The sequence below is a fragment of the Elephantulus edwardii genome, unplaced genomic scaffold, assembly GCF_000299155.1.
Source record: "Elephantulus edwardii isolate Elephantulus edwardi_28Jun2011 unplaced genomic scaffold, EleEdw1.0 scaffold00143, whole genome shotgun sequence".
NCBI lineage: Eukaryota > Metazoa > Chordata > Mammalia > Macroscelidea > Macroscelididae > Elephantulus > Elephantulus edwardii.
Window position 1 is genome coordinate 8,945,576 of NW_006399893.1, and position 26,792 is coordinate 8,972,367.

General features: G+C 44.6%; 1 protein-coding gene across 1 annotated transcript in view; it reads left to right on the top strand.

Annotated features, from left to right (window-relative positions):
- Positions 1-26,792, top strand: part of MGAT5 (mannosyl (alpha-1,6-)-glycoprotein beta-1,6-N-acetyl-glucosaminyltransferase) — a 361,502-nt gene that overhangs the window by 328,884 nt on the left and 5,826 nt on the right. Inside the window, exons 13-15 of the mRNA XM_006894455.1 lie at positions 5,805-5,921; positions 9,998-10,072; positions 20,502-20,659. Of these exons, the coding sequence (XP_006894517.1) occupies positions 5,805-5,921; positions 9,998-10,072; positions 20,502-20,659 (350 nt within the window). The remainder of the gene's footprint in view (positions 1-5,804; positions 5,922-9,997; positions 10,073-20,501; positions 20,660-26,792) is intronic.

Consider the following 26,792-nt stretch of genomic DNA (forward strand, 5'->3'; position numbering starts at 1 on the left):
GGAGAGGATTAAACCAAGCTACTCCTTGGAGGCAAGGATTCTGGGGCTTCGTCTGACATACTTTGGACATGTTGCCAGGAGGGACGGGTCTTTGGAGAGGAACATCATGCTTGGGAGGGTTGAGGGACAACGCAGGACGGGAAGACCCTCTATGAGATGGATTGATTCGGTTACTGGGGTAATCGGGATGGGTGTGTCAGAGGTGGTGCGTTTGGCGCAGTACAGAGCAGGGTTTAGGGCTGTTGTGCATAGGGTCGCTATGAGTCGGAAACGACTCGACAGCACATAACAACAACAACAGTAGATAAGGAGTTACAGCTGCAAACCAAAAGCAGGTGGTTCGAATCCATCACTTGCTCTGTGGAAGAAAGATGAACTGTTTCCTCCTTTGTGATTTATAGCCTCTAAAGCGTCAACTGCAAGTTAGTTCCTGTTCAGTAGTAATGTGAGAGTGAGAGACATGCATGTTTAATTCTGAAATCATTCTAATATAAAGGAGAAATAAAATGAAAATAATTCTTAATAAACTTAACACATATTTTAATACTATGTCCTATTGAGCTGTCGTATAGCCTAGAACCGTACTGTAGCATTATGATGTCTCATTCTTCCATAAGTGGCTTTGCATTTAAGAGAAATACGGTCAAATGCTGAATGTGATCAGCCTTTTTTCCTTTACACTTGACATTTTGAAAAAAATGAAATGAAAAAACTGCATATATCCATATAAATATTGACACATAATTACAATTAATGTGATAGCTACGAATAAGAATGGATTTGAGGATGTTGTTCCCAGGACTCACGTATCATGAGGGGCGTTGACTTTGCTTCCATAATTTTTTCCGAAATGATGATGGCTTATTGATGAAGTTCCAAATAAAACAGAAATGCAAACACTCCTTGATTTACGTGGTAGTGCATTCTTAGAAAATTGAATGTATATTGGAACATTGCCAGAGAGTTATATTTTACAAATGTACATAAAAGCCCAGTGGGACCTGGGAAGTCATGTGTGTGGGTATGTACAGTTCTTCCCCTCAGAGGACTGTCCCATGCACTGCAGAGCATCATGCAGCCCGGGGTCCCATCTGTGAAAGAAAAGTGGTACTTCCCCCAGTCATGCTGATAAACACAAATGCCAGAATGTTGCCTTTAGACAGTAACCTTGAAAGGTGGAAACAAGTCTTAGAGCATGAACCCTTCAATTCTTCTGTATTCCCATATTGATTCTTGGTTTCCGGTCACCCCGTCTACCTTCAAATGAAACCTTCTTTATGATAAACACTGCCTTGTCCTGCCTATTCTTATTGTACATTGTCTTTGTGAATACCAATACTGCAATATGGAGCAAGTCTGGATTCCTGAAACCATCTCAAAATTCTGTGCTTTCTGATAGAGTCATTTCTCATTCTGTCCAATTTCTGAGTGTGCAATTTCCCAGCCTTTTGTGACTTTAAAGCCACCACTTGTATTGCATCTCTCCAGCTGATCCCTTGTCCTGGCTGGCAGTTATGCTATGCACTGGTTTGATGCATGTCATTTCTCCAGCCTCAGGTCTGACCTGATTGCTTATTTCTTGTTTGAGATTGGAAGTAAAAAATACCTGTACAAAACCAAATTTATTTTTCAAAGAGATTGAAAGGGAAATTGTCGGGTTTATTTGGAGAGAAAAAAAAGACTGAAAAACTAAAATGACATGAGAGACATAAAACCTCAAAGCCTGCTACACAGTGATAGTAACCAAACGGCATGGTACTACTGGTATGATGACAGGCACATAGACCAATAGAACAGAATTGAGAACCCAGGAATAAACCCAGCTATCTATGGTCAATTGGTATTCAACAAGGAAATAAAACCTATCAGATGGGGAAATGCCACCTTCTTCAACAAATGGTGCTGGCAAAACTGGACTGCTACTTGCAGAAAGGTGAAACAGGATCCACATCTCACACCATACAAAAAAATCAACTCAAGGTAGATCAGAGACCTGGGAATAAAGCCCCAAACCATACAGTTCATAAGAGACAAATTGAGACCAACCTTAGAAGGCCTACCCTGTGGTATAGAGAGACTGCCAGACACAGCTAGAAATACACAATCTGGAGAGGGTAACTTTGATGAATGGGATCTTCTAAAGATTAAATCCCTCTGCACATCAAAAACATTTTCCAACTGAGTGAAAAGAAAACCCTAGTGCCTCAGACAAGAGTCTCATAGCAAAAGTTTACAGAATTCTACAGGGCCTACACACACACACACACACACACACACAAAAGTGATAACAAAACTACATAATGAGCAAAAGGCATGGAAAGAATTTTCAGAGAGGAAGATATTTGGATGGACAAGAGACACATGAAGGCTCACTGTCACTGGCAGTAAGAGAGATACCAATCAAAGCCACAATGAAGTACCATCTCACCCCCGTAGCAATGGCAGAGTTTAACAGGACAGCAAGTAATATATGTTGGAGAAGATGTGGAGAGATAGGAACTCATGGTGGAATTGTAAAATGGTGCAACTGTTCTGGAAGGCAGTTTGACACTTCCTCAAAAAGCTGAACATAGTAATTCCATATGACCCAGTTATTCCACTACTTGGAAAATACCCTGAGAAAATGAGAATTGAGGCACAAACAGAGACTTGTACACCGGTGTTCATAGCAGTGTTACTCACCATCACAAGAACATGGAAACAGCCCAAATGTCCAACCACAAACAAACAGATTGAGAAATTATGGTATATTCACATGATGTGATACTACACAGCATGTAGGAGCAATGATTTTGAAAATTACTACCTAATTTGGAGACTCTGGAAGGCATTATGCTAAATGAACTAGTTCAGTTCCTTAAAGACAAATACGGTATAAGACCACTATTATAGAAACAGAAAGATAACTAGTTAAATATGTATTAGAATCTAAATGGGGGATAGGGTAAGAGCAGAGGGGTGAGGATGGGCAGAATCATAGGGTCCAACAGTTTGGTGGATAGAGGGAGGAATGGGTAAAAGGAAAGGTGAAAGATCCAGTTTGAAAAACAATGTATAAGAACTTTATAAATAAACCAATATCAAAAAACAAATTTTATAAAAAATAAAGGCATGTACAGACTACATGCCACTTGATTGTGACATTCTTTCTCTTGCCTCTAAGTGGGATTCAAGATTTAGGGCTATCGTTATTCTAACTGTTGTTTGGATCTATGGGCTCAGCTGTGACTCAAGGTGATCCTTGTACAACAAAATTTAACATTGGCCAATAATCCTGTGCGCTTGCTATGCTAGAATCCATTGTTGCAACCACCTCATGTTTTTGAGAGTCTTCTAAACTCAAAGACTCATCTTTCGCCACCGTATCAGATAATATCCTGTTGTATCCATAGGATTTCCATTGACTGTGGGAAATAGATAGATATTTAAAATGAAACAAAAGAGTTTATTAGTGGCTCTCAGAACAGATTTACTGTCTGAGGCCAGAGAAAGGCAGGGCAGGCAGTAAAGTTACCAGTGAGGAAGTGTTACAGGTTTAACTTTATAGGTAGAGGTTGGGCGTAGGGTGGTCAAACTGGTGGTCAGTTCTCATAGAGAAAGTTAATTGGATGCCCTTTGTTAGCTTCTAATGACGGAGCTGCTCAGTCATGCAAGATGTGGTTGATGGCTGGGTTTCCTTCTGATTGGCCACAGTCACCTTACACCAGGTAGATTGGGATGTCTCTTAGAAGGTGCGGTCAGCACAAGATGTTGCCCAGCCCCCAAGGTGACCTTTCATTCCAGCCTTTTTGGTTACATAGGGACGATGTAGTCTCTCTGGCTACTTCCTGCTGAATAGGGGCGGCGAATGGAGCTGGCTGGTGGGCTGGAAGGAGGTTCATTTGGGAGCTGGGAATATGGGTGGAGCAACATTTGTTTTACTGCAACTCGAGAGATTTCCTGGATGAGGTTCTGTAAAAACTTAAAAAAAAAACCAACAAGGAGCAACCATTAATACTGAACAAACTATTAAGAGAGGACCAAGAACTGGGGCTAACCAGGAATATAGTGGAGTCTTGAGTATAGGTTTCTTGGACACAAAACCTCCATACAGAGTCTTGAGCTTTAACCGGTGAGGCCAGGAGGAGAGTTAGAGAGACAGGAGGAAGGGAAGGAGAAAGGGGGCCTTCCCACAGAAGGCGTGACCTGGTGAAATGCAGGCTGGTGGGTCCAGTTGGCTTAGACATCCAGGGGGCTTGGGTTTCAGATGGTGCAGGAGCCCGTTTGATGCGAGAAACATGGTACCAGAATGAACGGCCGAGAAGTTTGACAGCTGTAGGTGTAGTTAGAATAACAACATGAGGACCGGACCAACGTGGGTGGAGGGGGTCTGGGTGCAGACTTTTAAGAAGAAAAGATTCACCTGGCTGGAGGAGAGGGTGTTTCTCTGAGGTAGGTGTACAGAGAGCTGACGGGAGGGTCCTGTCAGCATGTTCTCGTAGAAGATGCCTTAATAGAGATAAATAGGGTAGGTAGGAGGCTAACGGGGGAGGCTCATATGGAAAATTATGTGTGAGAAGGAAAGGACGCCCACAGAGAAGTTCAAATGGCCTAAGTCCAGAAGGGGAACGTGGAGCTGCACGTAACCTGGTTAGAGCTAAAGGGAGTAGAGTGGGCCAAGAAAGTTTTACTTCAATGGAGAGTTTGGTTAGGTGATCTTTTAGAAGAGCATTGGCTCGCTCTACCTTTCCAGACGACTGGGGATGATATGGTACATGTAGCTTCCAGGTGATGTTTGGAGTGGTTGATACCTGTTGAACAATTTGGGATACAAAGGCAGGCCCATTGTCTGACTGGATATGAGTGGGTAAACTAAAATGAGGTATGATCTGTTCTATTAATGTGGAAGGAACTACAGCTGTTGTTTCATGTACTGTAGGGAATGCTTCAATCCAGCCTGAAAAGGCTGTTAGTAAGTAACGCCATTTCTTGTGCATATGGGTGAAGTCAATATGCCAGTTTAGTCCTGGTAAATGTGCCCTTATTTGGTGAGACCTTAGTGCGAATTTGGAGTATTTTGCTAGCTAGAGAAGGTGTATAGAACAAAGGCTAGACAAAACGGCAAAGTGCTGTAGGTCCAATGTGGAGAGAATTATGGATATTTGTGAAGATTTCTATAGCTTGAGAATTGGGCAGAGCAATTTTATCTCCAAAAAAAATCCGACCTTTCAGTGTAATGTTTCCTCCTTTTGCTTGCAAAGTGTTAACTTCATCACAGGAATAGATAGGATTAACTTCAGTAGTGAGGAAAAGGACAGGAGCAGGAGAAGCGCAAGTTTGGCTACGGGTGACAGCGGCAGCTTTAGCATTTCCTTGAGCAACAGGGGTTTGGGCTGACTGGTGTCCTTTGCAGTGCACAATGGCTACTTCAGAAGGTAGGAGGAGAGCTTTTAGTAGTTTAGAAATGAGAGTAGCTTTAATGACTGGAGAGCCTTTAGTAGTAAGGAATCTTCAGGGCTTATTTTCTAGTCTGCCTTAGTTTGAAAGGTCCCTTAAAACCTATCCACTAGGGATGATCCTTCTGGTATTAGAAATACCGATAACATAGCCTCCACTCTCTTAGTAAATACAAGCCACAGAGAGCAGTACAACAGGCAGAGAGGTGGACTGTCTGTTTTGGACCATCACTTAATGTATATACTTAGAAGTTGTTATCTACACAAACACTATTTGGTACATAACATTAATAAATCTCATCCTACCCAAAAAGCTAATAGAAAGTAAATGTAACTGAATATGACTCTGAGAGTGTCTGTCTTTTCTAGCTAACATCTCAGCATCCTTATGCCGAAGTTTTCATTGGCCGGCCCCATGTGTGGACTGTCGACCTCAACAACCAGGAAGAAGTGGAGGATGCAGTGAAAGCAATTTTAAATCAAAAGGTGTTGTTTTTTATTATCATTTTTATTGTCATTATGATTGCCATTTCATTGTGAATGTGCGTTACAAGTTCTCTGTTTTAGTAAGTAGAGCTTTCTGTGGTGTTTTAATCCTGGAATAAGAAAATAATCAAGCTGGAGGATTTGATCAAGGTTCAAAGGATTTGACCATGGATGTTCAGTGAATTGGAAACAGCTGGTGCCACATGTGTGCACTGATTCTACAAACTGTTCTGTCAATAACATTTGGATGCTAGACATAATTGTTGTTGATTGCTGTCAAGTCGAGTACGACTCATAATGATCCTATGAACAAACACCTGAAGCCTTTCTATAACTATCGTTTCTCAAAGTTCATAGTTTCCAGAGGCATGTTGTTTAGGAAGTGGATGCCACTCCTGCTTCCAACCAGACATAATAGGAGCATGAATTACACTTGGCTCAGTGATCTAGTTCAGATCTCTCAAAGATCTAAAAAGATACATTGTCATTGTTTCCCCTAATAAAAAGAGAGAAAGCTAAGAATAGGATTTTGTATAACATTTATTTGATTTTTTTACCTAAACATTTTATATGGGAGTTAATAACCAGAATCTACCCATAATAAGCATATGACCAGTATTATTTATGGAGTAGCACTATTATTCCTCTTTTGATGATGAGAAAATGAAAGATTAAAGAATATAAGTAATTTACAAGATCATACAATTCGTATGAGACTGAACTCGGGTCTTTTAGACTGGTTTGTTAAAACAATATAAAATTTAAAATTAAGAAATTATGGAATGAAGTAAACAAAAGAGGAAGGGGAAAGGAAATTGCATAATTAGGTTAATAGCAAAATTATCGCTATGAAAATCCCAACGCTTGTTATAAAATGAATCAGAAATTTTGTGCCAAGTGCTTTCCTATCAGATGATAAGATTTTACGTTTTTAATTACATGACACTCAAAACACAGGGCAAGAAGACCATCATTAAGAAGAGATCCTGTCAGTCAAAGACTGAGAGCTGGCATAGGTGTTGGAATTAGAGGGAGCAACTTTAAAATAGTTTAATATATTAAAATGTTTAGTAAGAAAAATTGATCCTTGGAGGGGGAAGGATTTTGACACTCGTCTCACGTATTTTGGGCATGTAGCCAGGAGGGACCTGTCTTTGAAGAAGGACATCATGCTTGGAAGGGTCAAGGAACAGCACAGGAGAGGAAGACCCCAGATGAGAAGGACTGACAAAGTAACTGGGGTAATGAGGGTAGGTGTGGTAAAGACAGTGAGATTGGCTCAGGAGAGAGCAAAGTTCAGAGCTATTGTACATGGGGTCTCTGTGTATCACAGTCGACCCGGCAGCACATAACAACAACGTGTGTGAGAAGGTGGTGGATTTCCACAGAGACAGGAGGTAAGAAATTTAAGCCAATTGAGAACTCTAGAAACGGAAAATAAAAATACCTATAATATCAAGGATCATGAATTACTTCAGTGGGCATTTTAAGTACATTTTGCACCACAGGAAAAATTTAAAGACTTAACTATAAAAATTATCTAAATGAAACCATGATAAAAGGGAAAATGAGAAAATAGAAAGCATCTGAGATTTGTGGGCTATTATCGGTTTAATTTATGAATAGTTGGGATCGGAGAAGAAGGAGAGAGAAAATAGTGTACAAGAATTATTTCAAAAAAGAATAGCTGAAACCCTTTTTTAAAAAAAAAAACAAAAAACAACTAGTGAATGGCATTAACTTCATGTTCCTGGAGGCCAGTGAACCCCACAGGATAAAAACAAAAAAATACACCTTAGTGCATTGTAGTCAAACTGCTGCAAAGCAGAATCAGCTTGAGAAAAAATCTTGAAGGCAGCCATGGAAAAGGTTCATGGTGACCACGAAGGGTTTCCAGGGGCTGAGACCTGTAAAGTCCGCAAAGACTTTAACCAAGTGCTCATAAGGAGCTCTGGATTTTATTCTTAGTGTGATGGGAAGTTCTGAGCAGAGAAATGGCATGACCTAGTTTACATTTTAAATTATCAAGACTAACTTGGGTTTCCGCCTCCCCCCACCCCCAAAGTTGAATATCTATCTATCTATCTATCTATCTATCTATCTATCTATCTATCTAAGGGGTATTTTTAAAATTATCTAATGAAAATTTTCAAACAACCTTGAAAGTAGAGAGTGAAATGAGCCTTTATGCACCCATTACATAACTCAGAATCTTGCCATTCATAAGTAGAGCAGGCAGGACTTAAAGCATGGCCTTCAGGTGCCTGTGTCCCTCTCTCTTGAACAATGCCAGGCCACACTGTCAGGTGGGCCTGGGGAAGGGTTAGCTCACATTGTGTCTGAGAGCAATCCTTCGTAGGAGTTTTACCCAGACTTAGAAAATTGATATTGGGGGGTGGGAGCAGAAGAGAAAGGAAATGCCACAAGAAAGGAGATCAAGAGAAGAAAAGGTGAAAGATAGAAAGATAATGGGAAATTTCCAAAGTGAGCAGGAATGACACATTGCAGCTTGCGACATCCTTCCTGTGGCTGCCTATTTGAAAAATAGTTTTGGTTTTTTGTTTTTGTGGGGGTTTTTTTTGTTTTTTGTTTTTTGTTTGGCTTGTTGTTGTTTTTTTTGTTTGTTTTTTTTCCACAAAGCAGGGTGACTAGCACTCCATAACCGCTCTGGTTGGTGTCTCAGAGATGGTTCCAGTATCCCCTTTCATTCTACCCCTAAAGAACTCTTGAAGTACATGACTTAGCACACAAAAACAAGAATGAGTGCTGTTGTTTGCCTAGTTCACTGACCAATAAATTGAATATAGGCAAGCTTAGACTTAACAAGGAGATGAGACAATGCTTCCTTACCCCAGGACAGGAATGCTGTTGGACTGAAGCACTAACACACCTTGATTATGGTTATTTACTCCCAAATGAAATGCCCTTGCAGCCAGCAGACTCCTGAGAACACAGGCCTCATGGTATTGACACAAGCAGGTGCAGCAGAGAACATGGCTATCTCTCTTCCCTTTCTCTCATGTCAGCTTATTGATCAGAGTGCCTCCCCTTCTTCCGTGAGTACCTAGAAGGGCCTCCCACTGCCCCTCAGATCAAAGTTAGGTCCCTTACTATAGAAATCTCTAGGATTTTGTGGAAATCTGTTCCACTTCTCTCATAATTAGCTCAACAGCACTTAACAACAACTCACCTTTCTACCTGTTGGCTCTCCCCAGTTTTAGACTTGCTGGAATCATGCCTGGCCTTTGCAGCCCCAAGAACATTTAGCTGAACTCTTTTTTCTTTCTTTTTTTTTTTAAATACACTTTTCCCTCATGACCACCCATCAAATTGTATGACCCCATGATTAATCCTCCTCCACTGCACAGTCTCACCCCTCTGCCTCCACTGTCCCCTCCTTTGGCTCCTCATACTCATTCTACAGTATGGTTTTATGCAATATTTGTCCTTATGAGACTGAGTTAGTTCATGCAGCATAACACTCTCCAGTCCCTCCCAAATTAGGTCATAATTTACAATATCATTGTTCCTGCATCTAGCTGAACTGTTGGTGGTAGTTTATATGTCTCTTTTCACATTATGAGTCCAAGGGGTACATGCCAGCCTCCCTTTTGACAGACCCATGCTTCTGGTAGACACTGCCATGCGTCCTGGAACTGCTCACCATATTGCCTTTGTTAGAACAGTGACCTTCAGCAGATTGTTTGCTGAGTTCTCATGCAAGTCCTGCCTCACAGAGTTTACTTTCTATCAAGTGATAATCACCACCTTATGTTGAAGTCCTACTATGTGTTAGGCACTTTTTAAAGTGTTTGCAGTCTTCACCATAGCTTAAAAGAGATGGGCTTTTCTTATTACTGTTTTACACTTGATGGACCTAAGGTTCAAGATTGTAGGTAGTCTGTTCCTTGTCCCATCCCTAGCGGAGACCTGGGTGGGGTTGTGAAGCCAGACCTGTTGACCACAAAGTCCACAGTCACAACCCTCAGAGCATGGAGTGAATTGGTGGATGGCTGAGAGGATGCAGACTGCCTTCTCTTTTTCCCGTCTCACCGTCCTATGTTCTCTTTCAATAGATTGAGCCGTACATGCCATATGAATTCACGTGCGAGGGGATGCTGCAGAGAATCAACGCCTTCATCGAGAAACAGGTAAGGCTCTGCATCAGTCAGGCAGTCTTTGCTGCAACATCCTTCAGGCCACCCCACAAGGTGCTCAGGCATGCCCAGAGCTCAGCCTGACTATGAGGTGGTTGTCCTGCTGTGGAAAACACTGCCAAGCCAAATAATGACTGTCGAACTTCCAAAGCCTTTGCTTTCCTTCTCATACAAGGCCAGCAGTCATTTCCTGAGAACACTCTGTAATTCTTTAGTGTGCTTTTTATGTGAAAGGTCATGTGGAAATTTAAATAGGAGAGACTGGCTGGCCATAATGAAGATCTCTTCAACTCTCAGACCCTGCCTTTGAGTGAATTCCAAGGGGCATCACAAAGACTTTTGGGAAAGCAAAGAGATGACACTGTGACTTTGCCTGAACTTCGTTTCTCCCTCCAAGAAAAGCAAGAACTAAATCCAGTAGGTTCCAAGGTCCTTTAATAATAAATGTGCAGTGATTCTAAAAATATTAAACTCTTACTGCATTTCACATATCTTTTAAAAGTAAGACCCCTTTTCAAATACAACCTCTCATGAAACCTAAGTGTATAAAACAGATAAAAGCAGAACTTTAGCTCTGAAGCAGGAGAAGGTCCCAGAAACCCTACGACTCCCAACAGAGTGTGGAGACTATAGATTGTGTTCATAGAAATGAGGGCCACAAGGGCCACTGACCATCATTGTTACAGCATTTTAATTCCTTTGAGCTTCAAAAAGTGACCTGAAGCTGAAAATAGACTCAGAACCCCCATGGGTAGGGGAAAGATGAACTCCTTGACCGAGTTCTAGAAATAGAGGAATCTCTTAAAGTGAAAAGCTGCATTTCAGGGCTTCAAGAGCTCTTATACCTCAGGGGGCAAGGCTTGTATGGGCCTCAAATAGAAACAGGTATTGAAAGTTTAAGTAGGCTTAGATTATGGGCCCTAAGTAGGTTAGGGAAGGAAATTAGAGATGGGAGGGAATAAAGTTTGTAAGACAGCCAACAGCTGTTATAGGACAGTAGAGCCTATGGGTCAACGTCCCCAGGGTGATCTCTCTGGTATCTTGAGTTCTTCACCAGATTTGAGGAGAGCACTCTTGGGAATCTACTCCCCGAGTTCAAATTCCAAGCCAGGAGTATATGATTATATTGATGGGACATGTTATTCAATCTCCTAATGTTTCAGGATCTTACTGTGTAAAATAAAGCTAATCCAAGAACCTGCCTCATAGGTCTCATCTAACTCATGCCTTCAACAGGGCCTGACACCTCCTTTCAATAAATGCAGATTAGTGCTATCAATGGCTCAAAGCATGAGGCCAAAGCATTTGGATCATTAGCTCTTTTAGTCTCTATAGGATGCCTGTGGTAAGAATGTGTTCTTTATTTTGTCTTCAGCATCATAACTGTGGCATAACATAACAAAGACAGTGGGATTGCATTTACAGGTATAAGGGTTGGGATCCCAGCACATTCTTTCAAAGGGACAGGATGGTTATCTAGTGTCATTGCTGGAGGCTCCCTGAGGTCTGACCACATTTCTGCATCTGTGTCTAAAACCCAGTGCCCCCTTTTTTCCCCTTCACTCTGTGGGTGTTGACCACGACTCCTGCGCAACTCTTTCTCAGTCTTACCAACTTATCCACTGACTTCCTTCCCTGAGCCTCATGTGGCCCACCCTCTGCAGTCAGTCCTCAAAGGTGCTCCTCTCCGGAGCCTGTTCTCTGTAAACCTTTTGCTATGTTTTCTTTCAAACAAGAAGGTGCCATTCCTAAAATAGATCTTACCAAATGCTCTAGTGTGGGAGCCTTGCCTAGCTTTTCACGTCTATATTTCAAGGGCCTGGTACATAGCAAATAAACAGTAATTGCCAATTTAATGAGTGAATAAAGTGAGTGGGAAGGTTAAGTGAGTGAAGGTGCTTTTTATTTGCATGTTTAGAAACCAGGAAGCCCCTTTTGAACTTGGTAATTGGCAAAACATGGTACTTAAATTGTCTCCTGGAAACGTGCTAATACAGCTGCCCTTTTACACTACCTTGTAGATAATAACTTAGGCTGCGATCTGCAGCTCATGTCAATCCAGAGTTTTCATTTTCAGTCACTGCCATTGTTTCACTCCTTCCCTCTGGAGACATCTGTTGGCTGGAGTATAAGCTGTGCTAGAGGTGGAGAAGCTTCAAGGTCAGAGGCACAGTCGGCCCTGGGTTAGTTTCGATTTCCTGGAGGTAATTGGAAGTCAAATGCACAGACAGTACTACTGTGCCAGTGATGTAGCCTGATGGTGGATCTTGTAACCGAGTGTACAAGGAGAGAGGGATCGGAAGAATGGAGGGATGATGGTATCTCAGGGCCCTCTGGAGAAACAGATCCAGTGAAATATCCCTACAAAGATGTCATGCTTAAATGAAACTGAAGATCAGCAAAGAAGAGAAGCCCTCAGTGGAATGACATGACCCATTGATGACAGTGGTGGCTGAAGCCCAGGAGTGATTGTGACAGTGTGGAAGGACCAGCCAGCATTTTGATGATCCTCTGTGTTGTAAATAAGCTTGCTATAAACCTTCGCCCAAACATCATTTTGTGATCCAAGAACTCTTCCCTCCTTCCCCAAATTTCTAATTGTCAGTCAAATTCCTGTTCATGTTGTTCCTAGACCTAACACCTTGATTCCATAGAAGTTCACTTGCACCTAGAAATTCTATAGGGAAAAAAAATTATCTATGTATGTATGTATAAAATCTCCTTAACATCTTGATATCGTCCCTTTGCTTTGGCTTCTCAGCGCTCTAGTGCAATATTGAGAGTTTCTTCTGACATCCATCTTGGTCTTGTCTTTCTCCTCTGTCTTTGCAATGACATCTTTTTGCATTCTTCCTGGATGATATTCTTGATATTTTCCCACAACTCATCCGGTCTTCGCTGACTAGTGTTCAAGGCCTCAAATCTGTTCCTGAGATAGTTTTGAAATTTAAGAGGGACAGACTCCATATCAAATGTTGATGCCCATGGATTTCATTTAATTTTCCTTAGATTCAGCTTGAATTTGCATAGAGTAGTTGGTGGTCTTTTCCACAATCAGCACCTGGCCTCATTTTCACAAGCTGATATTGAGGTGCTCCAGTGATTCCTTTCACAGATGTAATCGGTCTGATTCCTATGCATACCATCAGATGAAATCCATGTGTATAGCCTTCGTTTATGTTTCTTATAAAAGGTATTTGCAATGAAATAAGTAGTTGATTGTGCAAAATTCTATCATTCTCTCTCCAAGTCCGTGTTTTCCAACTACTTATCCTTCTTCTCTTTTGCATTCCAGTCACCATTATTATTAATGCATTTTGATTGCATGTTTGATCAGTTTCTGACTGAAAAAGTTGGTAGGAATCTGTTTCCTCCTCTTTGGCTCTGGTTGTTGGTGCATGTATTTGAATGATGTTGGTATTCACTGGACTTCTTGTATGTATATGGATACTATCCTATCACTCACAACATTGTATTTCAAGACAGATCTAGAAATGACTTTTTAATTATGAAACCAACCCCATTTTTTCTCACTTTTTCGTCTTCAGCAAAGAAGAACGCAACAGAATATTCCAAAGGGCAGTGCAAGAAGACAAAGTAAAGCATTAACAATGAAATGTGCAGGAAGCTGAAGTCAGAAAATCAAAGGTCCGAACTTGCTCAGCATTTCTTGAGCTGAAGGAACCAAAGAACAAATTCAAGCCTTGAGTTGCACTACTTGAGGATGCTTTGGGCCGAATATTAAATGACCCAGGAAGTATTAAAAGAAGGTGGAACGAGTATATAGTCATTGTACTGAAAGAAATTGGCATACATGGAAGAATTTCATGAAACAACGTATGAGCAAGAGCCTGTGGTGATAAAGGAGGAAGTTCAAGCTGCTCTGAAAGAATTGGCAAAAACAAGGCCCCAGGAATTAACATATTTCAACAAACAGATGCTGCCCTGGATTTGCTCACCAGATTGTGCCCAGAAATCTAGAGGACAAACACCTGGCCAACTGACTGGAATAGGGATCTATATTTCTTCCCATTCCAAAGAAAGGTGATCCGACAGAGTATGAAAATTATCTAACAATATCATTAATATCACATGCAAGCAAGATTCTGCTGAAGATTATCCAAAAACGACTGGAATAGCACATCAACAGAGAACTACCTGAAGTGCAGGCTGGGTTTAGAAGAGGCCGTGACACTAATGATATTATAGCTAATATCAGATGGATTTTGGCTGAAAGCAAAAATTACCAGAGGAATGTCTATCTGTGTTTCAATGACTATGCAAAGGCATTTGACTGTATAGATCAAAACAAACTTTGGCTGACTCTGAGAAGAATGGGAATACCAGAACACTTGATTGTGCTTATGCAAAATCTATACTTGGACCAAGAGGCAGTTGTCAGAACAGAACAAGGAAGTACTTCATGGATCAAAATTGGGAAGGGTGTGTGCCAAGGATGTGTCCTATCTCCATATCTTTTCAATCTATATGCAGAGTAGATTATCTGGGAGGCTGGGCTCTGTGAGGAGAAATGTGGCATCAGGATTGGAAATAGACTTATCAACAATCTGCATTATGCAGATGACACAACCCTGCTTGCTGAAACTGAGGAGGACCTGAAGCGCTTGCTGTAGAAGGATTGAAGCTCAACATTAAGGGAAAAAAATGCCAAAAGACTCTCACCACTGGGCCAGTTGGTGGCATCATGATGGATGGTGAAGAGATTGAGATTGTCAGCAGCTTCAGTTTGCTTGGCTCTACAATCAACACTCTTGATACCAGCAGCCAGGAAAATAAAGGACGAATTGCATTGGGAAAGTCTTCTGTCAGAGACCTCTCCAGACTACTGTAGAGCAATGATATCAGTCTGGAGACGAAGGTGCTCCTGATACAGGCCATGGTCTTTGCAATTACTTGCTATGCATCAGAAAGCTGGACAATGACTAGGCATGATAAGAGGAGAATTGATGCCTTTGAGCTGTGATGCTGGAGAGGAGTATTGAATATACCATGGGCTGCTAAGAGACAAACAAGTTCTTCCTGGAGAGGGTAAAGCCAGTCTGCTCCTTGGAGGCAAGGATTCTGAAGCTTCATCTGACATACTTTGGACATGTTATAAGATGAGATCAGTCCTTGGAGAGGGACATCATGCTTGGGAGGGTGGAGGGTCAATGCAGGAGAGGAAGACTCTTGATGAGATGGATTGACTCAGTAACTTGGATAATGGGGGTAGGTGTATCAGAAACAATAAGATTGACACAGGATAGAGCAGGGTTTAGGGCTGTTGTACATGGGGTCACTTGAGTCGCAGGTCACTTGATGGTACATAACAACAACAACATATATACATAAATTCTAAAAACTCCATAGAAATTCACCTAAATCATGGGCTTTTCTGAGCGGTGATGGTTCAATGGTTAGGGGCTAAGGATAGCCCATGAAGCACAGTGTTGCAATCCACGCCTCTCATTGGGAGGACACAGGAATGCTGCCTATCACTCTCTGGGATTGTGCAGTCACCATGAATTGGGGACCTACTGAACCAGCTGACACAGTGGCTCCACTGGGGATATGTGTGTGATGAGGGTTAGTAGAAATATCCATGGTGTTCTCTCGGGTATCCAAGAGAAAATATCCATCTTTTCTGTTGGACCTCCTACCCTGTCCATCTCTCCTGGGAAGCAACCCCACTGCCTTTCACCACTCCCCGAGTCTCCCCTAGTTCATTTGGTATTTTTGCAAATAATATTTTTTCAATGCAGTTGCTTAGCCTTTGTTACAAAGCCTTTATCTCCCCTTCATAAGGAATTGTGTTGTTTAGAAGGTCACCTGTTCTCATTAATTTGTTGATTGATAAACCTTTCTTACTGCAGCTACTACCTGTAAATGTCAGGATAGACAAACAAATTTGGAGAAATTTGGTGACTGGCGAAAATAATTCTTCGAAGTGCAGATGTTGTGTGTCCTGAATTGACTTACTACCAGATTGGAAATTGCCTGTTCTGTCACATTCTGGCTGCATGGAAGCATTTGCAGGCTTGGAACACTCCCGATTTCCACTGTCAGAACTCCAGAGTGCCAAAGCTGTTCGGTTCAGTAGCTCTTCATTGAATATCTGTCATCTGCTAAATGGCTAATTCCTGCTGAGTTCTTGTGTTCCAGAGCCTTTTCTGACCACTAGCAAGCTGTCCCCATGGTTATTGCTTGCCTTCTCTCAGTGCCCTTCATAACTCACTTGGACACCTGCCCTTCCCTGCTCTGTGTTGTTTTTAAGTGTCTGCCTCAATGACTAGACAGTATACTAACCCTTGAGCCCAAAGATTGTATCTCATTCATGTTCGTCTTCACAGCACTCAAATAAGGGCTTGATGAGTGTTTGGAAAGTTTTAAATGAATGAATGAGAAAGAACATCCAAAGCTGACCCACAGTATGAGTGTTTCCTGGAGGGTTGTTGAGCACTGTCCGTCACTTCCCGCTGACCGTTCCAACAGCTTCCTCACCATCCCCTACACTCTGTCCTCAATAGCAGATCCTGTCGCTCCTCTGCCCATATCCCACACCAGATGAGAGTCAGCATTTATGTTGGACTGAAAAGCCCTACTTGTCCTGATTACCTGTGACCTCGAACTGTCTGCCTGCTCCTGCCCTTGACTCACACAGGTCTCTACCCTTCCCAGAACAGGCTTGCACGCCTGTCTTCAGATGGTGATTTTCCCTTTGCCTGGAGTCTTCTCCCAGCTAATCATATACCCACTCTCGCTCCTTCAGCTTTTCTTTAATAAATGACTGTGGGCTAGAACTCTAGTCCAGATCCTCAGATACTTGCCTGCCATACCACATCATTGATGTCACCTTCCAGCCTTCTGGAGAGACAAGTATGAGCCAGGGGACTATTATGTTCACTTTCCCGATGGCTCTCCCAGCTTTAAGGAGGTCTTGATAACTGTTTTCATGCATTCTGATCCACAAAAAACTCTACAAAAGCGTACAGTCTCCTGAGAGGGTGCCAGGCCAGCCCCGATTATGATTCATGAGCAAGGTGACAAGACCTGAGTCATTGTGCTGAGTGAGCTCAGTGAACCTGGTTGAGAGTGGCCTTGAGAAGCAGACTGAGGAGTGAACACCACGGCCAATGAACCTGGCGTGCCTCTGCAGACATGTCCCTCTGTCCCAACATTACAGAGCCAGCCTCTTGTCCTTGTTGGGATGTGGCAGGGTGTCCACTGTTTCCGTCTGTCGCTGTGTGTCCAGTTCCCTCCCAGAGATGCCTGTGAAAACTACAGGACACAGACAGCCCTGGGGTGGGGTGGGGGGTAGGGGGAAGGAAGCGATAGTGTGTGCAGCACCTGTCTCATTTGGACACCATTGCCCACACCGTTACCCTCTCTACACATGACATGATGGAGACTTCTGGAGTGTTCACATGGTGGAACCAGACTCAGCATGGCTTCTCTTTGTTGTACGCTCTTTTGCCTTTTCAGCCTCTAGTCAAACAAAGCAGAACATGTCTCTCTGTTTCCATCCCACATGCAGCTTCCTAGAGGAGCCCTGGTGATAATCAAGGTTTAGTACTTGACTGCTAGCAGTTTAAGCCCACCCAGAAGCTCATAGGAGGGTGGTCCAGTGGTCTGCAGCACTGGAGATTACAGTTCTGTTGTGTCCTGGGGTCACTGTGAGTCAAAAACAAGCAGAGAGCGCCCAGGACACACTCAGAGCTGCATCCTATACCACCGAGGGCTGATAATGAATAGCAGATGCTTCTTAAAGCCCTGCACACTCAAGAAATAGTGCTTGTATAGTCCTGATGAGATACGTTCCATGCTTTTCACCCACTGTGGACCAGGGGAGAACTGTGCTGAGTGGGGTCCCAAGTGGCTCTGATCTTCCCAAGGTTCCCCTGGGTGACCTCAAACCACCAAACTTTGCCACCTAGGAATTCCTATGGTTTTCTTATGAACCATAAAAATCAAGATTTGAGCCTTCAGCCACTGAGAGTTTCCAGTTACCAGAGTAATTCCAGTTTGGGCACAGCCAAGTCCAGAAAGCAGAGAGAGGAGCTGTCGCTTGTGGTATTGGCATGAGCTAATCTAAATGACTTGGTTAAGTGCCTTTTCAGTAGAATCACATGGTCATCCTTGGTATACCTTGGATTTGAAATCTCTTTATTATAACATTAAAGCCTGTATAAGTTACCAGGTTACATCTAAAAACTTGTAAGCAAAATTGCTCACCTTCCTATTGCTATTGAGTCAATAACAACGGCTTCCATCAGATTTTCAGAGGCTATAAATTACACAAGAGGAGATTGGCCATTTTTCTCATGTGGAGCATCTGGCGGGTTAAAATCACCCACTGTTGGTTTGGCATTCAAAAAAACGAAAAGGAAAACCTAACTTGTCAGTGCTAACCTACACTCAGTGCTGGTCAGCAGGAAACAGCATCATCTGTCACTATACCTTTTGGTTTTCCTGTTTGGTGGCAGCCGTCCTGATGGGGCTGGCCAGAGTGTCCAGGTCCAGCCAGGAGGTCTTCATGTCCTGTCATGTAATAGACATCACTACTGCACCCTGGATTCCATTCCTTACTTGCTTTCACTACCTGTGACAGCACAGACACAGATTTTAGTCAAGATCATCAGAATGGAAGGAGATGGATAAGAGTCTTTCCACCCAGTAGTCTGTTTCTGGTTCCCAGAACTGTGCAGGGACAGTTTGCTACCCTCTCACTCTGAGTCAGTTTGTACAGGTGAAGAAGGATGCTGGTAGCCCTGAATAACCCAGTGTGTTTCTGTTCATGCTGACCTGTTAGGTCTTTCAGCATTCTCTTCTATTTCCAGCTTACCTGGATCCTGGTTTTAGGTTTCCTGCCCACTGTACAGTGAAGGATTCCTGTTTGTTGACCTTCAAACTTTTCCAGACTAAAGTAGCCAAGTTCAGAGAGAGAGACATGAGACTGTCTCAGGTCACCCTACCCACCCACCCCTTTGTCATTAACAGTATTAAGGGGTGCTGGTGGAGTCACACATTACATCAGACAATCAGTGGTTCAAATCTGTCACCCACCGCATGGGACAGAGCTGGACAGTCTCCTCTCAGAAACCAAGTGGAGGGGTGTTGGGAGTCACCAGTCACTTGAGGGTGGTAAGTTTGCGGCCTTGTATCTTGCATTAGCCTCTCTGCACATGTGCTCTGGGTTGAATGCCCAGCACCAGGGGACGTTGATGAGGGCTTGGCTGTCCCACTGGAGTCAAGCCCCATCATCAGCAGGCTGGGTGGGGGAAGTGGTCGGGGACCCTGAGGAGCTTGCTAAGACCTACCCTGACAAGTCAGCTGACCTGATGCTGGACACCCAGGTTCCCTAGTCCTCATCTCTGGCCCTGGTTCAGCATTCTTTGGGGCACAAATGACATAAAGGAGGGTCCCAGCCAGAGTGAGCCTTCCTCTGCTCATCGGCCATCTCATTTCTATTCAGGCCAACTGTCCGTAATGCCTCTCAGGTCACTTCCCAGACCCAACTGTCTGGCCACAGCACTTTCCTTGGATGGTTTTGTTTGTCCCGGGAGTGGCCTGCACTGCCCCCTCCCAAGCCCTTGTCCCCGTGCTGTGGACACCCTAAGAAGTAGGCCTGCCAGGTGACTCTGTGCTTTGTTGCATGTTGCTTTCTGTAGTGGCCATGTGAGCAGAACATTAAGAGTTTTTACAACACATGCCACATCCCTGTGCCGGGGCTTGATGCCATGCTGGGTTCTATAGGGCACCTCTGTGATCCTTAGCCTGACAAAATCACACTTCCACCCTTGAGTGTCCCCTGAGCCTTGTCAAAGTAGGTTACAGCTAAATCAGAGAGGACTAAAAACATCTTCGGGATTCCCGAGGAAGGAGAGATCAAAGCAGTGCGGAAAACGGATGTGGACTTGTCAACAGCAACAGACTCTACGTGGCTAAATTGTCTAGTTGCTACTGCTGGTCGTGCTGACAACAGGGCCTGGGTGTGTACATGGTTAGGTGCCAGTCATTAATCAAAAGGTTAAATGTTCTAGTCCACCTTGGAGAGGCCTGCGGATCTGTGTCCCTTCCTGAGATCCCTCCCTGGAAACCCCCGTGGAGCAGTTCAAGCCTGACACTTGGGGTCACCATGAGTTAGCACCAGTTCTGAGGCAACTGGTTTTTGTTGTCTGGCAGCTGCACACCAGCTTTCATCTGGGTGTCAGTGTGGTGGATATGAAGTCCCAATCTTGTAACTGAAGAAGATGATACTTAGAAAGCCCAAGGGCAGGTGTTCATTCCCCTGCCTGCCTGACCCCAGGCTCTTCCCCGTCACTGCTGGTCAGAGTGTCTACCAGTTAGCGCTGTGTGACATGAGGGGCAGAGGACCGCAGCTGCACCTGTGGTTCTTTGCCTGATGGCTTCATTGTCATTCCAGGACTTCTGCCATGGGCAGGTGATGTGGCCTCCACTCAGTGCCCTGCAGGTGAAGCTTGCGGAGCCCGGGAAGTCCTGCAAGCAGGTGTGCCAGGAGAGCCAGCTCATCTGTGAGCCATCCTTCTTCCAGCACCTCAACAAGGACAAGGACTTGCTGAAGTAAGTGCTTGAGGGGAGGACTGGCGCAGGGCTACAGAGCTGCTGCTGCTCAGGTACATCTCAATGATGTCACCCAATGACTAAAGCATCTCAGTGCTGCTCAGTGACAGCGTACAGGCTGTGAGCTCTGGGGAGGTGAGACAAGGGCAGCCATTCACAGCACTACCTACCCTTTCCCTTCTGGAGGGTTTGCCTTGTCAGGCAGGTTAGGTCCCCTGGCAGGATGATACTTTAGAATTAGAATGGAGGGTGGGTTGACTTCCCCTGGGAGATCCTGGGAGGTGTGGGGTTTACTAAGGTCACAGACCATGAGGTGGGTGATGGCTTCATCCTGAAGTCAGAGAAGAACAAGAAATAGGGTTAAGGAGCTGGTAACACTTCCCACCACAAATCCCACAGCTGCCTTCTTGTTGTGGCAGCCTTTCAGGCTTCATGGTCCCCTCAGTCCTCACTGCCCTGGGCATTGCCCTTTCAGCTTGGGGCTGCCACTTCCCTAATTCCTGGGCAAGGTTTCTTCTAGTCTCTGGGTCATGGCTGTTGTCAGGTCTAAACCTTTTTCCCCAGTTTTGTCCCATTCCACCCAGATGCACACACAGTGACTGATAAATAGCCTTCCCTTACCCTGTACTGTGAATTAGCATCCCCATCCTCCATAGACCTGCCTATAGATGAAAAGGCACTCAGGGCGGATCTGGCTCTCAGGGCAGTAGTGGCTCTGGGGCAGAATCTAGCCTTCCTAGCGGGAGGTCAGGGTTGAGCCTCTGCTGTCACTCTCTGCCATTGAGGCTGTGTTGCTTTGACCCTGAACAGCCTTTAGTGGAGCTTCCAGACCTGGGACAAGACACGCTGCTGTCAGTAGAGAGCATCACCCCACTGTGGAAGCAGTGCATCTAAAGATAGAGCCCACTTGACACCCTTGGCTGGTGGGGAGCAAGACAGGGTGCACAGCTAGCACAGGGAAGTGTCACTGTCCTTCTGTAGGTCTAGCAGAGATTAGGGCAACCCAGGTCTACCTCTATTGTATTGTTTTTCTCATCTGTAAAATGAGTGCATCCTAGGTGATCTTTAAGATCATGTTTAACCATGTTAAACCCAGATCATAGCTTCTCTTTTAGAAAATGGGCAGTGGAGCGAGCACAGCCCCTCCGTCACTTGCCTGAGCCCAACAGGCAGGTCCTCCACCCTGATTGCGCATCTTCTTCCCCCCCTTCCATCCTCCTCTTCCTTTCCATCCTCCTCCTCCCCCTCCCCTCCTGTTTCCTCTCCTCATCCTCCTCCACCCTCTCCTGCTTTCCTTCTCTTTCACCTCCCTCTTCCTTTCCTCCTTCCCCTTCTCCTCTTCCTTCCTCTCCTCCTCCCCCTCCTCCCTCTCCCTCTTCTGCTCTTCCTCCTTCTCCTTTCTCTTCCTCCTCCTGCTCTTCCCCCTTCCTTCCTCCCCTCTTCCTCCTTGTCTTCCTTCCCTCCTCCCCTTTCTCTTTTTCTCTTCCTCCTTCCCTCCTTTCTTCCCCTGCTCTTCTTCCTTTTCTCTCTCCTCTCCCTCCCCCTCTGTACTCCTCCTTTCTCCTCTCCACCTCCTCCCCTCCTCTTTCTATTTCTCCTCCCCTCCTTTTCCTAGTTCTCCCCTCCTCCTTCTCCCCCACATCTCCCTCTCTCTCAGTCTCTTTCTCCCACTCCCTCCTCCTCCTCTCTCCCTCCTCCCCATCTCCTTCCTCCTACCCCTCTTCTCCCACTCCCTCTTCCTCCTCTCTCCCTCCTCCTCCTCTCCTTCCTTCTCCCCATCACCTTCCTCTCCCTCCTCCTCTCTCTCTCCCTCTCCTCCTTCCTCCTCTTTCTCTCCCTCCTCCTTTTCTCTCTCCTCCTCCCCTTCTCCTTCCCGCTCCCTCTTTCTCCTGCTCTACTTCTCCCTCCTCTTTTCTTTTCTCTCCCTCCCCCCTCCTCCTCCCCTTCTCTTAACCCTCCTTCTTTGTGCTCCATACAGAGTCTTCAGGAACAAGAGGGCTAGTCTGCGGCCTTCCCACCTGGGTCCTGTACCTGGCTGCTCTCCAACCCACGTGTAGTTATGTGTGTTTTCCTACAGGGTTGTTAGTGTGTTTTGCTATAAAACAACCTAAAATTCTCTGAACATAAGAGCTGCCCTGAATACCTTGTTAGTGCATTTATAAATACCAGTAATGTACTAAGCATGCCACTCTGGTGGTCTACTGAGCCTTGCTCAGTATGGAGGGGATCCCAGCCCATCCAAATTTGCGGCCAACTAGCAGCTAGCAGTTCCTCCAAGCCAGCACATCTCCTTTTTTCTTTGGTGTGGGTTCTGGACTGTTTCTAGGTTTTAGCTCATTTCAGGCTCTGGGTGTTCCACACCTTTAAGTACCCCAAGCTCACTGTGGAAGTTGCATTTCACATTTAACAAAAGCTTTGCAGGCATCCTGGACTGGTTTCTTGAATCAGGGAGAAAGTGCTCTGGCTGCCCCAAAAAGCAGGTACCTCCAGGTCCTGCCTGGCCTCTGTATGACTCACCTTGCCCCACCCAGGCTAGAAGGCAGAGGGCGCAGACCTGCCAGTGTCCAGCCATGTCCACAGAGCGGACCTCAGCTTGACAGGAGCACTTGTTGCTGTAAAATCACAATTTTCTATTTGCTGCATTTTAAAGCCACAGTGTGTTATGATCCACACTATCAAACATGTTTGCATAATCAATGAAATACAGATAGACATTCCTCTGGTACTCCCTGCTTTCAACCAAGATCCATCTAACATTAGCTACAATATCCCCAGTACCATGATCCCTTCTAAACCCAGCCTGCATTTCAGGCAGTTCTCTGTTGATGTGCTGTTCCAATCATTTTTGCAGAATCTTGCTTGAATGTGATATTAATGATACTGCTTGATAATTTTCACACTCTGTCGGATCCCCTTCCTTTGGAATAGGAAGAAATATAGATATCTTCCAGTCAGTTGGCCAAGAGGTTGTCCTCCAGATTTCTTGGCACAGCATCTAGGGCAGCATCTGTTAGTTGAAATATGTCAATTGGGATACCATCAATTCCTAGGGCCTTATATTTTGCCAATTCTTTCAAAGCAGCTTGAATTTCTTCCTTCATCTATGTAGGCTCTTGCTCATATGTTGTTTCATGAAATTCTTCTGTGTCTGGCAATTTCTTTCGGTACAATGGCTCTGTATACTCTTTCCACTTTCTTTTAATACTTCTGGATCATTTAATATTCTGCCCAAAGCATCCTTAAGTATTGCAACTCAAGGTTTGAATTTGTTCTTCAGTTCCTTGAGCTTAAGAAATGCTAAGCAAGTTCGGCCCTTTTGATTTTCTGACTCCAGCTCCTTGCACATTTCACTAGAATACTTGACTTTGTCTTCCTGCACTGCCTTTTGAACTCTTCTATTCAGCTCTTTAATATCTTGGTTTCTTCCCTGTGCTTTGGCTTCTTGGTGCTCTAGTGCAATATTCAGAGCCTCTTCTGACATCCATTTTGCTCTTTTCTTCCTCTTCTGTCTTTGTAATGACCTTTTGCGATCTTCCTGGATGAAATTCTTGATATCAACACTCTTGGCATCAACAGCCAGGAAATTAAAAGACATTGAAGTGGGGAAAGTCTGCTGATAGAGACATCTCCAAAGTACTAAAGAGCAATGATGTAACTCTGGAGATTAAGGTGCACCTGATACAGTCCATGCTCTTTGCAGTCACTTTCTCTGTGCCAGAAAGCTGAACAATGACTAGGTATGATATAAGGAGAATTGATGCCTTTGAGCTGTAATGTTTGAAAACAATATTGAATATATTGTGGAGTGCTAAGAAAATGAACATATTCTTCCTGGAGAGGGTTAAATCAGGCTTTTCCTTGGAGGCAAAGATTCTGAAGCTTTTTCTCACATGCTTTGGACATGTTGCAAGGAGAGACCAGTCCTTGGAGAGGGATGTCATGCTTGGGAGGATGAAGGAACAGTGCAAGAGAGGAAGACCCTCGATGAGATGGATTGATTCAGTGACTTAGGTAATGGGGGTAGGTATGTTGGAGACAGTATGATTGGCACAGGGTAGAGCAGGGTTTAGGGCTGTTTATCATAGGGTCGCTGTGAGTCACAGGCATCTCAGTGACACATAGCAACAACAATATTTTAAAGCCATAACCTCTAAAATGAATTATTTGAGTTTATGGTTTCTTCCTGAAGAAGGGAAATCCAAACTGTAAACTCTAGATGGGACGAGAGCAGAGAGTGGCCTGGGGTCAGAGTGTGATGAAGAAAGCCTTGACTGAGAGGCCCGCTGATGCAGGATTGAAGTGGATATGAGAAATTGTAGATCGGATGCAGTAGGTAGATACATGATGGGCTGGTTCATTACCATGGAGTCAGAACAGCTGCCGCTCCAGCAGGATTTCAGAGGCAGTAAGTCACACAAGCCAAGCATGCACGTCTTTCTCCAGCAGGGCAGCTGGTGGATCTGAACTCAGTGCCTTTAGTTGGCAGCACAGTTACTGACTGTTAGGCCAAGTGGGGAGGAATCTCAGAGCAGGCCTGTGTGAGGAGTCAGTCCAGGTGGTGGCAGGGCCTTGCTGCCTTCTGGCCACCAGCACGAATGTGGTAGGAGGGCCGGCTTTGTCCCCCGTGAGGCCTAAGAAAGCAGCCTGCACTGGGCCCCCCCAGCAGCCAGCCCTGTGCCTGCGAACGAGGTGGTGCACTGCCCCACAGGACAGTCATCCTCCTGGCATTTGTCAACAGGTCTGCCATGAGGGCTGTGGGCTAGAAAGCCACCTCTCATCCTGCAAGGAAAGCTCTTTATCAGGGAAACACCATAGTATTTGGAAAACTAGTCAAGGGCGGGGGTCTTTCATTGGAATAAAAGAAGTTCAAGAAAAGGATTCATTCGGTAGTATGTCACTGCAGTTCTAAGGATTAAAAAAAGAAATTAATGCAAGTCCAAATTGAATACGTACCATTTTAGGAAGTTTTATTTTTCAACAAATGGGTCCTTCAAATCATGACTTGGAGAAATGCAAATAAGATGTGGTTTAGTGAAGGAAACAGAGAAGCCATTTAGACCAGCCAGAGAGGTCATCACTGAGTGGTCTGTGAGGGATGATGGATACATGGACAGAGAGAGGCAGAAGAAGAGATATGCAGGCCCGGGAAGGCACACTTCTTGTGGACAGCGGAGATTCCCGGGACAGGGAGACCATATTGTCTCCTGGTTGCTCGGAGAACTAGGAGGAGTTAACTCATCCCACTAGGAACTTTTTCTCATGGATTGAGGAGGACTTTGAAGTAGGCTTCCTGACTGGACTGCTCCGGGGATCTACATGCTAGTAAGACTGCTCGGGGCCCTGTGCTTGGAGAACCTGTGGTCACAGCTCTATGTGGAGCCCCGCTGCAGGGACTCCTGTGCAGCAGGCTCCCCCTGTTATTCCTGGGGACCTGGCAGGAGCCACTGTGTGTTTTGTTCCACAGTCCAGGCAGCTTTCTCCACGTACAGACTGGGCTGAGCTGGGCTTAGACACCGGGGCTCCAGGACAGTCTGTAGTGAGGTGCACACGCTGCCCAGGTGTGCCAGCCAGGGACTGGAGTTAAGGCTTCACAGCCTCTGCAACTCATCTCAACAGCTAGCCTGAGTGCGAGCCTGTTCCCACAGGCTTATTCCCTGTGTAGACTTCTATATCAACACTGGTTTCTAGAAGCCACTTTCTCTTCAGAGTGTTGTTGTTGTGTGCCATCCAGTCAGAACTGATCCACAGCTGACTCTCCAGTGAGTTTCCAGAGGCTGTAACTCACCCAGAAGGAGATTGTCCATCTTTCTCCCACAGAGCAGCTTGTGGATTCAAACCACATGCCTTTGGATTGACAGCTCAGCTTCTTAAAACTAGGCCACCAGAGCTCCCTATGTCTTCAGGTAGAAGCATCCTTGAAACTACCTGGTTGCCCAAACATCTGGCTCGTTTTTCCTTTTGATAAATATTTGGAGAATCTAAAGGTGTTTCCTTCTTCCTAGTCTGTCTTAATCTGAATGTTCAGATTTAGAGGAGTATCTGACAGACAGCAATTTGTGAAGCAGTGAAAGATAAATCCCTTATTGTGGAGTTAAGCATTAGTTACAGTGTTGACCCCACCCTTAGCCCAGAG